The following is a 17,242-nucleotide window of genomic DNA, read 5'->3' as shown; positions in this document are numbered from 1 at the left end:
TTGAAGACACTATAAACCATTGAAGACCGACAGCGCATGCACCATAAATTGTAGCTGCTTCCCTCTAACACAAGTGGAGGCACAGTGCCCCAGTGGTGAAAGTGGTAAAAATAATGAACAGCCATTGAGAACCTCTATCAATACTTTCTGTTTTTTAATGTCAGATAAAACAAGGTTGTGCATTCTTCTTGTCTCTCTTTATAATGTTGTTTGCAAGTCTAATTTCAGTGCATGGTTTTGAGACACAGTCCCAATAGTGAGACACATGGGCAAGCATTTGTGTCTCATCATACATCATCCCATGTCCCTTGGTTAGACAGTGTTCTGCTGCCACAGATTTCTCAGGTTGTAATAAGTGTGTGTAGCACTGGTGCTCAAACATCTGTAATGAAGGTGTGAATTGTTTGGCCAATACACACTTTCCCACACTGTGAAGGCATTTTTTTAAGTGCTGGATTACTTTAGCAATAGATCATCTTTTACCAAGTCAAATAGTGCTCTAACATTGATATGATATCTTTTAAAAATCCATGCTGTCTTTGAAGATGGTAGGAAAGCAACTGAAGCAGATGCATTTTCTACTAGTTGCTAAACTGTCAAAAGTCCAGACTCAAGGGCATGATAGATCTGTTTGTCAGTGTAGACTTTCTGCTTGGCCACAAGTTCTAGCTTTCGAATCAAGTTTTCTGCATCCAAAATGGCATAATCCACATTGCCAATGTCGGCAGGATCCCCGTGCATTGGTATGATAGATGACAACTTGCTGTATGCAGATACTGGTGCAGATGTATTGGTTTTCTATAAACATTTTGTCCCAGAGGCCTGTTATCCCTTCTGTAGACCATTATGTCTAGAATAAAAAAACCTTCTGTCCCTTTTGACCTTTATTGTGAACTTGATGCTGAGATGAAGGAAATTAAAATGATCCCAGAAATGGTTCAGAGTGTCTATTCCATGTGCCTACATCATAAACATATCTATCACCAATGTACCTCCAAACACAGGTGGGTTTCAAAAATGCTGTCCTTAGCACCTCATCTTCAAAATCTTCCATAAATAATTTGTTGACTATGAGGGATAAGGGAGTCACCAGAGCCACTCAATCAGTTTGTCATTGAAAGACACCAGCACATTACATCAGAGCTTCATTGCTTCCATGTCCAGTTTTTAACTAGTTAATATTTTAAGTCTCTTCAAGAGAAACCCATGTACAAAGCATGTGACCTTTGATGTAGTGTCTGTGTTGAGGAGACAATGAAATGTGACTGAATATTTACAATGTTAATGACGTATCAATAGAATAAAGTTTTGTAATATTGTAATACATTTCAGAAATAGATTTATACTATATCTGCATCTCTTTATTGTGTAGGGTCTTCTGTGCCTGGAAAGATAAGACTACAATTGAAAGCTATTATGCAGAGATGACACAGAAGAGTACCATGGACTGCAGTAAGTACTTCCTAAAATCAGTTCTTGAGGTATCAATGACAAACGATTAGAGTTACATATATAGCATTGCTTTACACACCTAAATTTTCTCTGAAAATTGCATACTTTGTCAGTTTCATTTCTTCTTCTAATTTTCTATTACCTTTAACTTGAAAATATTTGTCACATTGGCATAGAGCAACAACATGTGGTTAGAATTTACTATGTAGTATGCAGTCTTATTTACACTGAAAAATTTATGAAATTTTACTGTGTAAGTGAAATTTTGGACCACATACATTAAGCATTTATTGAGACAATGGGAAATCTGGTGAAACATTTGAACCATAATCTAACAAAAGTCTCTCTCTCTCTCTCTCTCTCTCTCTCTCTCTCTCTCTCTCTCTCCTTCTTATTTTGAAAGAAAACTGAAATAAAGAGGACTCTCACAGTGGTGAAATAGTTATTGATTGATGAGAAGCACCCATGCAGGAAAGTATCCAAGTGTTCTGGATGGTTATTTTTTAAGTAGACTCTATAGCTGAAGCTCTTCTCCAGAGGAAATTTGGATGAATTCTTTACAGGTCACCAACTTCTGTTTGAGCTGCACTAGTAGTGAAGATCATCTGTTTGTTTTGTTTATTATATTACAAGCTTTCTTTCTAAGTTGAAGTAAGTTGCTTATTGAGCCTTGCCTGTGTGCTTCCATAATTTGATTTTTAATGTCTTGTGTGTTTCTGCATTTACGAGGCATAGACTTATGTATATTTACTGTGTAGTATATATTTATGCTGTCCTTAGCATCATTCTTAGAAAATTGTACAGCATGAATAGGAAATGTGAATGCTGCATTCAGATGTGAGCAGAGTTGGAGTCTGTCTGCTCACAGCTCCTCCAGGTGGTACTGGCTTTGGTCATGTAGTTTGAACCATCGCCTATGGGCACCCTGGGGCGGGTTGGGGGGGGGGGGGGTGTGTGTGGAGGAAGGGGGTGGAGGGGGGGGGGGGAAACATATGGATCCAATAGATATTCAGCATGTGATATAGTTGGCCTGGTTACTGCTTGCATTGAGATGAACCGTCACCTGATGTCAAAGGGTACGTCATTTCAAGGTGTGACAGGCAGTGAAAGACATTCTAGGAAACAGATCTGAAGGTTTCCCCAGTTTGTCAGTTTGTCTGACAAACACTTTTCAGGTAAAATCTGTGGCTAATAATGGCCCTGAGCCAGCTGCAGTTGTTTGCCCTGTTTCGGAAGATGCCTCTTGGCTTGCAATGTTAAGGCATTCACAGAGGGTGAAATTATTGGTGACTGGGAGCTCCAATGTTAAGTGCAAGATGGAGATCATTAGTGATATGGCTATGAAAGAAGGGAGGCAATCCAGTGTGTGCTCCATTTGCATACTGGAGTAGGAGAAGAGTCATCCTAGATATGGAATGGGCCTTCTGGATGCTATGAATAGCACAGGGTAGAGTCAACTCCAGGTAGTGACTCATGTCAGTATCAATGAATGATGTGTGTTGCTTCTAATCAGAAGAAGTCCTTTCTGTTTTCTGGCAACTGTCTAAGGTGGTAAACTCAGACGGTGTAGCTTGCAAGATGAAGGTGGAATTCACCATCTGTAACATCACTGTCAAGACCAATTGTGGATCTTTGGTGCACAGGCCAATTGGAGGGTCTGAATCTGAATCTCAGATGATTCTATGAGCACTGCAGATTCCTTGATTTGTATCATAGGGTAAAGAAGTGTTGGCATCCACTTAACAGATCAGGGGTCCACTATGCACTAGTGGTGGCTGCATTGTTCTTGTGGATCATATGGAGTAGACTAGGTTAGATAGTCTCGGAAAGGTTCAAACAGAAGTACTGTCTCAAAGGGGACAGGTCAATTGCAGGATGAGGATACACCAAGAAAACACCAGCATCATAGTTTTAAATTGTTATAGCTGTATTGATAAAGAACCAGAGCTCCAAGTTTTCATTGAAAGCACTGGAGAAGAAATCATTATAGGTACTGAAAGATGGCTAAATCCATAGATAAGTTCAGTCAAAGTTTCTACAAAGGATCTAAAAGGTTACAGAGATTATTGACTATATTCCATTAGTCGCAGTATCTTTATTGCTGTAAGAAGTGGTATCCTTTGTAGTGAGATTGAGATAAATAGATGCTGTAAGTTAGTATGGGTAGAAGTTAAACTCAGCAATTGAAATAAATGAATAATTGGCTCCTATCACAAACCCCCATGTCAGATGATATTGTTGAGGAAACGACCAAGGAAAATTTGAGTCTCATTTTGAATAGGTGCCAACCTGTGCACAGTCGTTTATGTTAAAAAATTTGCTAAATGGAGTAGAATGAATTTTGTAACACATAGTCTTTCAATTTTCTCTTGAATTTTGAAGTTTTAAGGGCAAGATTTTCTTATGTCTGTAGGTAAAACATTGCGCAATTTCATGCCTAAGTAATTTACTCATTTCTGCACAAGAGTGAAGTTTGTCTGTTTACTATGTAAGTCTTATTTTGATCTATTATTGTAGATGTGATGTGTACTACTGCAGTGAAGAAACATAAGTCACTTAATAACAGGAACTCTTCTGGTCCAGACTGCATACCAATTAGGTCCTTCCTGAGCATCTAATGAAACAGCTCCAGTTTTAGTAATCATCTTTGCTCACTCAGTTAAAGATCAGTACATAAAGACTGGAAAGGTGGACAGGACACATCAGTACACAAGAAAAGAAACACAAATAATCCACAAAATTATAGACCCACATCACTGACACTGATTTTCAGTAATATTCTGGAGTACATACCACTTTCCAAAATTATGGACTACCTAAAAGAAAATGACCTATTGCCATTTAACCAGCACAGATTCAAAAAATATCATTCTTGTGAAACACAACTGGCTCTTTATTCACATTTATGTATATATCCTTGAGCTGTGATAAAAAAGTAACTGGAATTTTTTGATTTCACAGGCTGTCTACATCTGATTTTCATTATTTTTATTTTGTTGATAATCAGATGTTCCTGATGTATGTATGCATTTTCATCTATTTTGAATATTTAGTTTACTGTTGACAGTCAAAATGATGATATGTGTTTTTGAGTGCTTTCAAATTTTCACTTTTGAAAAAGACAGATCAATGATTCTGCATTAAATTTTGTTGAAAAATGGATTAAAGTGGGGCACCACATTCAAAATGTCAACTGTGGCTTTTGCCAAATCTGCTATGAGTAAGACAAGAGTTTACAAGTGACATAAACATTTCAAAGATGGTTGAGAAGAGGTTGAAGATGATTAATCTCGACGTTGCAGCACATCAATCACTGATGACAATGTGGGAGATGTAAAGAAAAGGGTTCTGGAATTTCGCTAAATCACCATAAGAGAGGCTGCTGATGATAATGGCATATCCTTTGGCTCATGTCATGCAATTTTTTGGATGCTTTGGGTATGAAATGTATAGCAGCAAAGTTTGTTCCTAAACTGTTTAAATTTGACCAAAACTGATGTTGCGTAGACATCACTTAGGAATGGCTGAATGACATCAACAATGATCCACATCTTCTAAAGAAGGTTATAACAGGTGACAAAACATGGGTATATGGGTATGACATTGGAACCAAGGCCCAATTGTCCCAGTGGAAACTGCCTGAAAAGCCGAGACCAAAAAAATTTGACAAGTTCAATATTGTGTTGAGGTTCTTCTTGGTGTTTTTTAATTAAAATGGAATAGTGCATCATGATTTCCTGTCTAATGGTCACACAGTTAGTAACAAATACTGCCTGTTAGATGTATGCTGTTTGTGTGCAGCAATCCAAAGAAAATGAACAGAATTGTGGCAAAACAACTAATAGAAATTGCATCATGATAATGCTCCCACTCACACCTCAACACTAGTCCATGATTTTTTGACAAAAATAAAACTGTTATGTTGCCTCAGCCACTGTCTTCATCAGACATGGCCGCCTGCGACTTCTTTCTATTCCTAAGGCTGAAGAGAACCGTGAAAGGGTGTGATGAGATAAAAACAGAATTGTTGAAGGGAAGAAAGCTGATATTGATGGATAAATGTAGATTCTTTGAGAAAATCAAAAATTCTCATTACTTTTCTATTACACCTTGTATACACTGAAAATCACTGTGAAGTGGATGGCAGAGGATATAACACACTGTACCAATTATTAAGATTTTTTCTTGTTTGTTGTATACTGTGACAAATACAGCACCTCCATTTCCCATTGGCCTAGTCTTTCAATGTACACTTAAATTTTCCCCAAAGATCTCACTGCTGTCAACTTCAAGCATTAACCAGTTTTCTGTACACAATATTATGTGAGCTTCTCAGCCTTTTAGGGATGCTTCAAACTCTGGCATTTTGTTGTCAATCCTTTGGCAGTTAACCACTAGTATTTTAATACTCTCACCTGTGAGGGGCATTTCTTCAGGTCTTACACTGATACTTTTCAGTTTACAACAGCTATCTTAAAAAGATAATAATAAATAAAAAATAAAATAAAATCTTGTGTGCACAGCACACATGATCATCTACCTGTGTAGTTTGTCACAGAACCTTTGCACTATATGGTTGTTGAAGCCTGTCATTTGACTCAGAACCAGGAGACCATGATCTATTTTGGGGATAGTGCTCTGAGCTTCATGAGCAAGGCTAGTATTTTCAACCTTCTCTGCTAGTCACTGGAATGGTCCAAATATGACCTCATAGCCCTGACAAAAGGCATTGTTTACCCCATTGTGTGCTACTTGAAGTAATAAGTGCTATTCACAAGGGATCTGGAGAAGATCCCATATTTTTAGATTCCCAGAAAGCTCTTGACACCAGAAGAAGAATGGGTAGCTTTGAGGGATGAAGTAGTGAAGGCAGCAGAGGATCTAGTAGGTAAAAAGATGAGGGCTAGTAGAAATCCTTTGGTAACAGAATAAATATTGAATTTAATTGATGAAAGGAGAAAATATAAAAATGCAGTAAATGAAGCAGGCAAAAAGGAATACAAACATCTCAAAAATGAGATCGACAGGAAGCGCAAAATGGCTAAGCAGGGATGGCTAGAGGACAAATGTAAGGATGTAGGGGCTTATCTCACTAGGGGTAAGATAGATACTGCCTACAGGAAAATTAAAGAGACCTTTGGAGATAAGAGAACCACACGTATGAACATCAAGAGCTCAGATGGAAACCCAGTTCTAAGCAAAGAAGGGAAAGCACAAAGGTGGAAGGAGTATATAGAGAGTCTATACAAGGGCGATGTACTTGAGGACAATATTATGGAAATGGAAGAGGATGTAGATGAAGATGAAATGGGAGATACAATACTGCGTGAAGAGTTTGACAGAGCACTGAAAGACCTGAGTCGAAACAAGGCCCCCGGAGTAGACAACATTCCATTGGAACTACTGACGGCCTTGGGGGAGCCAGTCCTGACAAAACTCTACCATTTGGTGAGCAAGATGTATGAAACAGGCGAAATACCCTCAGACTTCAAGAAGAATATAATAATTCCAATCCCGAAGAAAGCAGGTGTTGACAGATGTGAAAATTACCGAACAATCAGTTTACTAAGCCACAGCTGCAAAATACTAACACAAATTCTTTACAGATGAATGGAAAAACTAGTAGAAGCTGACCTCGGGGAAGATCAGTTTGGATTCCGTAGAAATAGTGGAACATGTGAGGCAATACTGACCTTATGACTTATCTTAGAAGAAAGATTAAGGAAAGGCAAACCTACGTTTCTAGCATTTGTAGACTTAGAGAAAGCTTTTGACAATGTTGACTGGAATACTCTCTTTCAAATTCTAAAGGTGGCAGGGGTAAAATACAGGGAGCGAAAGGCTATTTACAATTTGTACAGAAACCAGATGGCGGTTATAAGACTCAAGGGACATGAAAGGGAAGCAGTGGTTGGGAAGGGAGTAAGACAGGGCTGTAGCCTCTCCCCGATGTTATTCAATCTGTATATTGAGCAAGCAGTAAAGGAAACAAAAGAAAAATTCGGAGTAGGTATTAAAATCCATGGAGAAGAAATAAAAACTTTGAGGTTCACCGATGACATTGTAATTCTGTCAGAGACAGCAAAGAACTTGGAAGAGCAGTTGAATGGAATGGACAGTGTCTTGAAAGGAGGATATAAGATGAACATCTACAAAAGCAAAACAAGGATAATGGAATGTAGTCGAATTAAGTCGGGTGATGTTGAGGGAATTAAATTAGGAAATGAGACACTTAAAGTAGTAAAGGAGTTTTGCTATTTGGGGAGCAAAATAACTGATGATGGTCGAAGTAGAGAGGATATAAAATATAGACTGGCAATGGCAAGTAAAGCGTTTCTGAAGAAGAGAAATTTGTTAAGATCGAGTATAGATTTAAGTGTCAGGAAGTCATTTCTGAAAGTATTTGTATGGAGCGTAGCCATGTATGGAAGTGAAACATGGACGATAAATAGTTTGGACAAGAAGAGAATAGAAGCTTTCGAAATGTGGTGCTACAGAAGAATGCTGAAGATTAGATGGGTAAATCACATAACTAATGAGGAAGTATTGAATAGGATTGGGGAGAAGAGAAGTTTGTGGCAGAACTTGACCAGAAGAAGGGATCGGTTGGTAGGACATGTTCTGAGGCATCAAGGGATCACAAATTTAGTATTGGAGGGCAGCATGGAGGGTAAAAATCATAGAAGGAAGCCAAGAGATGAATACACTAAGCAGATTCAGAAGGATGTAGGTTGCAGTAGGTACTGGGAGATGAAGAAGCTTACACAGGATAGAGTAGCATGGAGAGCTGCATCAAACCAGTCTCAGGACTGAAGACCACAACAACAACAACAATGGAATATCATCTCAGATGTGCAACTGGATTTGTGATTTTCCATCAGAAAGGCCACAGTTCATAGTAACTGATGGGTATTCACCTAATGAAACAGAAGTTATTTCTGTGGTTCCCCAGGGAAGCATTATATTCCATCTGCTATTCTTAATCACGATATGAATAATTAAGGAAATAGTCTAAGCAGCCCTCTCAGATTATTGCAGACAATGACATCATTTACTCTCTAATGAACTTATCAGAAGATCAAAATGATTTAAACAAGATATATGCATGCTGCAAAAAATGTCAATTGACCTAGAACAATAAAACATATGAGGACCAAATTTAATTCCATTAAATTTCAGTTACAGATTAAATGATAAAAGTTTAAAGGTTATCAATTCATCTAAATACCTGAGGCTTACAATTAAAAACAGTTTAAATTGAATCCATCACATAGAAAATGTTGTGGGGAACAGCAAACCAAAGACTAAATTTTATTAACGGAACTGTTAGAACATACAACAAATCTCTTAAAGAAACTGCCTACACTATGCAGTCCCATATTGTGAGCAACATTCCCTTCTGAAGTGCTGTTGCACAATATGGGATCCATACAAGATAGGATAGACAGAGATCATCAAAAAACTTCAAATAAGCGCAGCTCACATTGTATTATCATGAAACATTTAAAAGAATCTAACAGATATAATAAGCAAGATGAAGTGTCCACCATTAAAACAAAGGAATTTTTGTTGCTGTGAGATACGAGTGTTGAAACTTTAAAAGTGGCAACCATTTATTTACAGCTCATGCAAAATAGATACATATTTCAAAGTTTTACTGACCTTCAGAGTAGTCACCAGCATTGTGTATAACCCGTTGCCAGCAATTTAGAAGTCGTAGGATACTCTTAGCAGTGGCAGTTGTGTTGACAGTCCAAGTGGTGCGGTCTATTGCCCGACGAATTTGTAGAATTTCTTAAGCGAATGCTGTGAAGTGTTTCTTCAATTTAGAAATTGAGCTGAACTCATGAGGACTTAAGTCAGGGGAGTGCAGTAGGTGGTATAGCACTTAGCAGTTCCACCAGTCAAACAAATCAGTTACAGCTTGCACTGTACGTGCTTGAGCATTGTCCTGCAAAATGATGGTCAGGTCCAGCAGAAAGTGTCATCACTTCTGTCCCTAAGCTGGTCATAGGTTGTGTTCCAAAAATGAACAGCATAGAGACAGAAGTGATGACACTTTCTGCAGGACCTGACCATCATTTTGCAGGACAATGCTCAAGCACGTACAGTGCAAGCTGTTACTGATTTGTTCGACTGATGGGGCTGCTAAGTGCTACACCACCTACTGTACTCCCCTGACTTAAGACCTTGTGAGTTCAACTCAATTTCTAAACTGAAGGAAACACTTCACGGCATTCACTTCAGAACTTCTACAAATTCGTTGGGCAATAGATCACGCAGCTTGAACTGTCAACACAACTGGCACTGCTAAGAGTATCCTATGACTTCCACATTGCTGGCAATGGGTTATATAAAATGCTGGTGACTACTTTGAAGGTTAGTTAAACTTTGAAACACATATATATTTTGTATGAGTTGTAAACAAATAGTTGCCACTATTAAAGTTCCAACCCTCGTATTTTCATGGAATTTCAATGACCATCTTTCTCCTTTGAATGACAAAATATTTTGTTGGTTCCCGCCTATTTAGGGAGAAATTGCTCCTTATTTCAAATTTGCCATTGCTGTCTACAAGGTGTGGACTCTCTTTAAGTCATTGTTCCAATGGGGGTGAAACACATATAAGGACTTCTGGTAGCATGACCTTGTTTCATTGCCAGGCCACTTGATCCACTGTAAGTCTATCAATCCATTGTCTTGTTATCTTATTGGTTGGTTTAAAGTCTTTCTTATTTGTTTTTGTTCCATAGTAAACAGAAGCTGGCTTCATCATACTGTGTTTCTGATTACAAATTCTCAAATTCTTTGGTATACTGCTCTCTGCATTGCATTGTAAATATGTTGCTTGTATTATTCTTGATTTCTGCTTGCATCCATAATACTAAGCAGAGTAAGTGATTCCATATTTGTTTTTGTTTCATATGAAACAAAAGCTTGTTTCATCAGTGGTGTTCTGAGGATTTATGTTTATTTGTTGCTGCTTACAAATTCATGTGTAAAGTGCTTGATTTAAATGCATTGCAAGAATATTGTTTTTGTTCTACTTTACTTTTGTTTGCATCTATTTTGAATACCTTATCACATTTCATGAAGAAGTCCATGTTAGTAATTTTTGGCAGAATTGGTATTAAACTTTATTACATCTTGTTATGAAATGAGTATGTAATTCTGCTTTGAATGGTGTTACTTCTTGCCACTGATTGCCATATATTTCACTGTGATTTGCAGAGGATGGATTCAGATGCTTTTTTAGTGACTAGAGCATTCTTCCTTGCAAATGTTGAGAATGCTACAGTATTTGCATTAATGTGTTCACACATTGTTAAGAGGCACTAAAAATATATTTTTGCAGAAATCAATGAACTAGAATCATCCTCACAATCCAATGAAAAATTCAGAGGCATCCATTAAATGCAGTGAAGTATGAAAAATGGATGCGAAAAAGTGATGTACAATACTAGTGATATACTTACAATGCATTTAATTCAAGCAGTTCACACATGGGTTCATAAGCACTAACCAATAGACATCAATCCACAGAATACCATGCAATGAAACCAGCTTTTATATGAAGCAAAAACAAACATGGAGTTATAAAAAGCAGGCGTTCATGGTTGGTATCTCTGTTGTTGCTGATATCTGATTTATGAGTATAAGGCCACGGTCCAAGGCAAAAATCTCTGTCTAAGATTTGGTCTTCCACTGCTGGAGGCTTCATCAGAGGCTTTAAGGACTCAGAAAGCTGTAACAGACTCAAAACAAGCTCAGCAAGCCAAACTGTTTATATGTATTCATGCAATAATCAGTCCATTACATCATCAGACCACTCCTTAGCATACATTAGTGTCACTCCCTTCATCTTAGGCAGTGGTATGATGGAATCATGAACTGACCATTATATGGATACATATAAGCAGTTCAACCTGCTGAGTTTCTTTCACATCTTTAACAGCTTTCTGACTCATTAAAGCCTCTGATGAAGTCTCCAGCAGTGTACGGTGAAACATTAGGCAGACATTTAGCCTTGGACCATGGCCTTATGACCATAAATCAAATTTCAGTAACATTGCAAATATGGAATCATTTATTCCACAAAGTATTGTATTATGGAGTTGAGCAAAAATTAAGCAGAATACTATCAGCATATTCAAACGGAATTCAAAGAGTACAATAGATACCAGATCATCATCGGGAACAGAATAGGATGAAACCAGATGCTCTGCCACATCATGCTACTTGATTTTTAGGTTTTGACAAATGCTAAAGTGGAATTAAATGGCCACATAGCCCAATTTGCAATATTGGGTTTTAAGTAAATAATTTTACATTCAAAAGGTGACCATGGCATTAATTACATAATTTTACATGACTGTCAACCTCCTCTATAAGAATTTTATCTCAGTTTTTCATTGAGATTACTTGAATACCTATATTCCTTTGTAAGTTCAGAAAAGCTTCCCTAAATAGACATTTTACTGACAGACTATGAGGCCCACCCCAAAAACGTAAGTGAAAAATATTATCATCTGATACTCATATTTTGAACAGCAAGAATACAGATTTTCACACCATATTTTCCCGTATTTGAAGTTCACTGCCAGGCCACTATGAGTACTACTGTCATTCTTTGTTTCTGTATCATAGCATGGACCTTGTACTTCTCACAATTTGTTATTTGTGGTTATTCCTTTTGTCTGTATGTGCTACATGATATGTTTTGATGAAAACACAAATTATGAACAATGTAATCGTTATATACACTAAGGTGACAAAAGTCATGGGATAGTGATATGCACATACACATATGGTAGTAGTATCACATACACAAGGTATAAGAGAGCAGTGCATTGGCACAGCTGTTATTTGTACTCACACAATTTACGTGCAAGGACTTACGGTGTGATTACGGCTGCATGATGGGAATTAACTGACTCTGAACATGGAATGGTAGTTGGAACTGGATGTACGGGACATTCTGTTCAGATATTGTTAGGAAATTCAATATTTCAAGATCCACAGTCAAGAGTGTCCTGAGGATACCACTTTTCAGACATTACCTCTCACCACAAACAATGAAGTGACCGACAGCCTTCACTTTATGACCAAGAGCAGTGGCATTTGTATAGAGTTGTCAGTGCTAACAGACAAGCAAGACTGCATGAAATAATCATAGAAATCAATGTGGGACATACAATGAATCTATCTGTTAGGACAGTCCAACAAAATTTGTTGTTAATGGACTTCGGCCTCAGATGACCGACATGAGTTCCTTTGCTAACAGCACAACATGTCCTGCAGTGACTCTACTGGGCTCATGACCATATTGGTTGGACCCTAGATGACTGGAATATGTGACCTGGTCATATGACTCCTGATTTCAGTTGGTAAGAGCTGATATATGGTTTGAGTGTGATGCAGACCCCACAAAGCCATGGACCCAAGTTGTCAACAACGCACCATGCAAACCAGTGGCGGTTCCGTAATGGTGTGTACTGAGTTTACAGGGAATGGACTGTGTCCCCTGAGACAACTGAACTGATTGTTGACTGGGAATGGTTATCTTTGGCTACTTGGAGATCATTTGCAGTCACTCATGGATTTGGTGTTCCCAGACAATGATAGAACTCTAATGGATGATAATGTGCTGTGTCACTGGGCTACAATTTTTCACAACTGGTTTGAAGAACATTCTGGACAGTTCAAGCAAATGATTTTGCCACCCATATCAACCAACATGAATCCCATTGAACATTTATGGAACATGATTGAGAGGTCAGCTTGTGCACAAAATCCTGCACCAGCAACACTTTCGCAATTATAGATGGCTATAGAGGCACCATGGCTCAGTATTACTGCAGGGAACTTCCAGTGACTTGTTGAGTCCATGCCAAGTCAAGTTTCTGCACTACGTTGGGCAATAGGAGGTTTGACATGATATTAGGATGTATCCCATGACTTTTTTTCAACTCCATTTATATTTTCCATCACTAACAATGCTCTGCTAACAGGTTATGGACCCTGGACAGTTAATCTGTGCAGCAAATTATGTATGCCATCCTGTCAGAAATATAAATAACTGGACAACTGCATTACATTATGTGACCATGTAGTGAGTGGAACTTGTTATGATATGTGTTTTGTTAAACTCATCATCATATGAACTCTCAGTTTTTGGAAGCAATCAGTTACATGATTCAGTGTACATGAATTCAAGTTTCCAAAAATGTTTTAAAATATAAGTTTGATGAAAACCACTAGTGGTAGACAAACTGCAAGGCAATAATGATTACAACACACACAAGTTTGGAATGAAGCTCATTCTAATGCATGAAAAATTAAGAGACAATGCCATTGGTATAACTGCTGCTACAAATGCAGAGAAGGTTACACGTGCATGGACACTTATCCTTTAGTATGTGGATCTGTCTCTTTATGAACATGTGGAAAACACAACAAAGGCAAAGGAAGCTTGTGATACCCTGGAAAACCTGCTTGTTGGTAACAGTAGGTGGATGACTCTGTAGAATGCTCTGTTGGACATTACATTATTCACACTTCAGTGAAATGTCCAGAATTGCATAACTCTTATTCTGGATGTTGCCAACAAACTACAAAGCATATGAAAAATAGTTAAAGAAGAACTAATTGCACTCATTATGTTAAGAGGGTTACCAAAAGTTTGTCTGTCTTACCTTATGGGTGTAGATTCCAGTACAACCGATGAAAATTTCACATCAGAAAACATCAAAGCAAAGTTACTAAATGAAAATGCAGAAGAATATCTCGAATTGGACAAAGATGGTGATGATAGCACTTTTTCATAAAATACTGTAAGAAATCACGCAGAGTTTCTCCAAAAGCAAATGAGAAAAGAAGAAAATAAAATGTTTTAATTGCTGGATGTGTGGTCATTCCAAGTCTAACTGTCCCCAGGAGCAACTATTGTCAAACAAGGGTTCAAAGGGGGCAGAAAAGTCATTGTTTTGTGCACTTAATGTGTCAGATTTCAGCCAGAATGAGTGGACCCTTGATTATGGAGCACCGTTGCAGATGACTTCAAGAAAGGAATGGTTTCAAGATTTTGTACCAGAAAATTTAAAAAAAGTGAAGTGTGTTGATAATGTTGGATTAGTAAGTGAAGGGAAGGAAGATCTTGTTGTCAATTCACTAGATAAATCTTCAATCAGGAATGTTATTCTTTTTCCTGGATTAACCATTAATTTGTTGTCAGTTACTGCTTTGGTTAAGAAAGGCATAAATGTTTTTTTTTTATGAAGATGGATGTCAGGTGTTCAAAATGGGTGATCTTCATTGTTCTGGATTGAAGTCAAATGGTATTTAAAAACTTAAAATGTTGAACCTGTGTTTTCAGATGAGCATGCTCTAATTGTTTGAAAATGTAGCACTATGGAAGACTTATGGCACTGTACAGGTATACTTTGGCATGTTAGAGTTACACTGCTCTTAAGTTATGTTTACAGAGTGGAGGCATAATGGAGTGTTGTGACTCTGACAAGTGTAAATCGTGTGTGCTTTGTAAGGTGTCTAAATTTCCATCTCCTAAGGCTGGGGGACAATGTGAAACAGTGTCACTTGGCTTGGTGCATACAAATTTATGTGGCCGCATACAGCAGATGTCCCACGATATATAGAAGTACATGTATGTCCTAGTGAATGATTATTCAAGAAGTCCATTCTTTTATTTTTCCAAGAGTACAGATCAAACATTTGATTTTTTCTGTGAGTTCAAAGTTTTGACAGAAAATAGAGGTGGTGAAGAAGTCAAAGCTACTAGAAGAGGCAATGGAAGTGAATTTGTAAACTCTGCACTTGATTCATTCCTCAAATATAATGGGATTGAACATCAGATAAGTGTGTCAGAATGAAACAGTGTAGTGGAAAGGACTAACAGATCAAATTGGGAGATGTCATGGTTTGTGTTACAAGAATTTGGTCTACCTAAGCACTATTGGGCAGAGGGATGCAGTAACTTTGTTCACATAAACAACCATGTTCTTCACAGAGCATTAAATGGTAAGGCTCCACAGCAGTGACAGAAGGGAAAAGTATCTTCTTTAAACCACCTGAAAGTATTTGGTTGTAGAATCTTTCTTCCTCTACAAGATCAAAACTGAAGAAATTGGGATATCAAAGCTAAGGAGTCTGCTTTTGTAGGTTATGATGAAATGAATAAAGGTTACAGACTAATTGATCCACAGAAAATAGTGAAAGACAGGGGTGTTACTTTCCTGGAAAATGAATGCATGATTGTCAGTACCAGGGTACCAGCACAGCCAAGTGAACAGTATGCTGAACGGGACAAGGAAAGCAGTGCTGGGAGTGACAGTGACAAGGCCATTCAAGGTCCAGACATCATGTTGGATGCTCAGTGAGTGTTAGACATAGAGGAGGTGATATCAATGTACCCTGGTGCTCCAGAAGAGGACCAGCCAGTCAGCAGGTCAATCCATGCACCCAAACCAATGAAGTACTTACCTACTTGGTGAGTGATATTTCCAGTTTTGGTGAAGATCCTGTGAGTCCGGAGGATGCCATGTTGAGGAGTGACACAGAAGAGTGGATAAAGGCCATGGAAGACGAAATAAAGTGTTTCCCAGACAATAGTGTTTGGGAACTTGTGGACACACATTGGATGCACCAAAGAGTAAAAGTATTGAAGGTAACAAGTGAGTATTAAGTTGGAAAGGGATGCAGATGGTGCAGTACTCAATTGTGTTAGATGTATTGAGAAGGGATACACTCAAAAATTTGGTATAAGTAATGATGAAACCTTTTTACCAATTGTGAGATGTAGTACTCTTAGAGATGTCATTAGTTTATCTGTAAATCTCGATATTAAGATTTAACATTTCGATATTAAAACTGCTTTCCTATATGTGGACTTGGAAGAAACTATTCTCATGAAGCATCCAAATTGTTTTGTGTCACAAGGAAATGGCTATTTATGGTTTAAAACAGTCATCTAGACAGTGGAATGAAAAGGCAAAAATGTGATTTTAGAACTAGGTTATGTTGCAAATACCGATGAGGGTTATGTGTTAATTAAAATGTCAGATAAAAAACTTGCAATTATTTCTTAGTATATAGATGATTTTTATATCTTCTGTAACAACATTGTGATAAAAGACAATCTGCATTTGTGATTATCTCAGCTTTATGAAGTTAAATATCTAGGAGAAGCAAAGTCCTGTCTAGGCACATGTAGAATTAGAAACTGGGGGGAAGACAATTTAAAACTTGTCCAAAAAGGTTATATTGCAAATGTCAGATTCAGATTCTTTACTAATCATTCAGCATTATTACATGCATTACACACTGACAGTTCACTTAATCTGTTAATTTTATAAAACACATTTTTACATATTTAAGTTGATATTGGGCATTTATAAAAATTCTTCTGATGAATAGAGTGGGTTTCTTAACAAGAAGCTGTGCAACTTTTCCTTAAATACTTTGATTGGCATGCTTGAGGCATGTTTAGACAATTTGTTATATATTTTAATTTCCTTGTACTTATGACTATTGCTAGTTTTTGCTAATCTGTTTTGTGGCAAGAGCACAAAAGTACAGATTCTTGTGTTGTAGTTATGCCTTTGATTCATTACACCTAAATTTGGTAGTTCAGGAAGTATATAGTTAACATTATCAAGAATATATTGGTTAATAATTGTTAATATTCTATATTTAATGAACAATGTGTCCTATTATCTACCTTTGCCATTACTGTGATTGCTTTCTTCTGGATCACCAGGATCTCACTTACCTT

General features: G+C 37.5%; 1 protein-coding gene across 1 annotated transcript in view; it reads left to right on the top strand.

Annotated features, from left to right (window-relative positions):
• LOC124554799 overlaps nucleotides 1–17,242 on the top strand; it is a 124,972-nt gene that overhangs the window by 87,112 nt on the left and 20,618 nt on the right. Inside the window, exon 7 of the mRNA XM_047128451.1 lies at nucleotides 1,373–1,452. Coding sequence (XP_046984407.1) covers nucleotides 1,373–1,452 — 80 coding nt within the window. The remainder of the gene's footprint in view (nucleotides 1–1,372; nucleotides 1,453–17,242) is intronic.

The sequence above is a fragment of the Schistocerca americana genome, chromosome X (assembly GCF_021461395.2).
Source record: "Schistocerca americana isolate TAMUIC-IGC-003095 chromosome X, iqSchAmer2.1, whole genome shotgun sequence".
NCBI classification, from domain to species: Eukaryota; Metazoa; Arthropoda; class Insecta; order Orthoptera; family Acrididae; genus Schistocerca; species Schistocerca americana.
The sequence above is the reverse complement of the archived record's forward strand: the minus strand, read 5'-3'. Positions and strand labels throughout refer to the sequence as shown.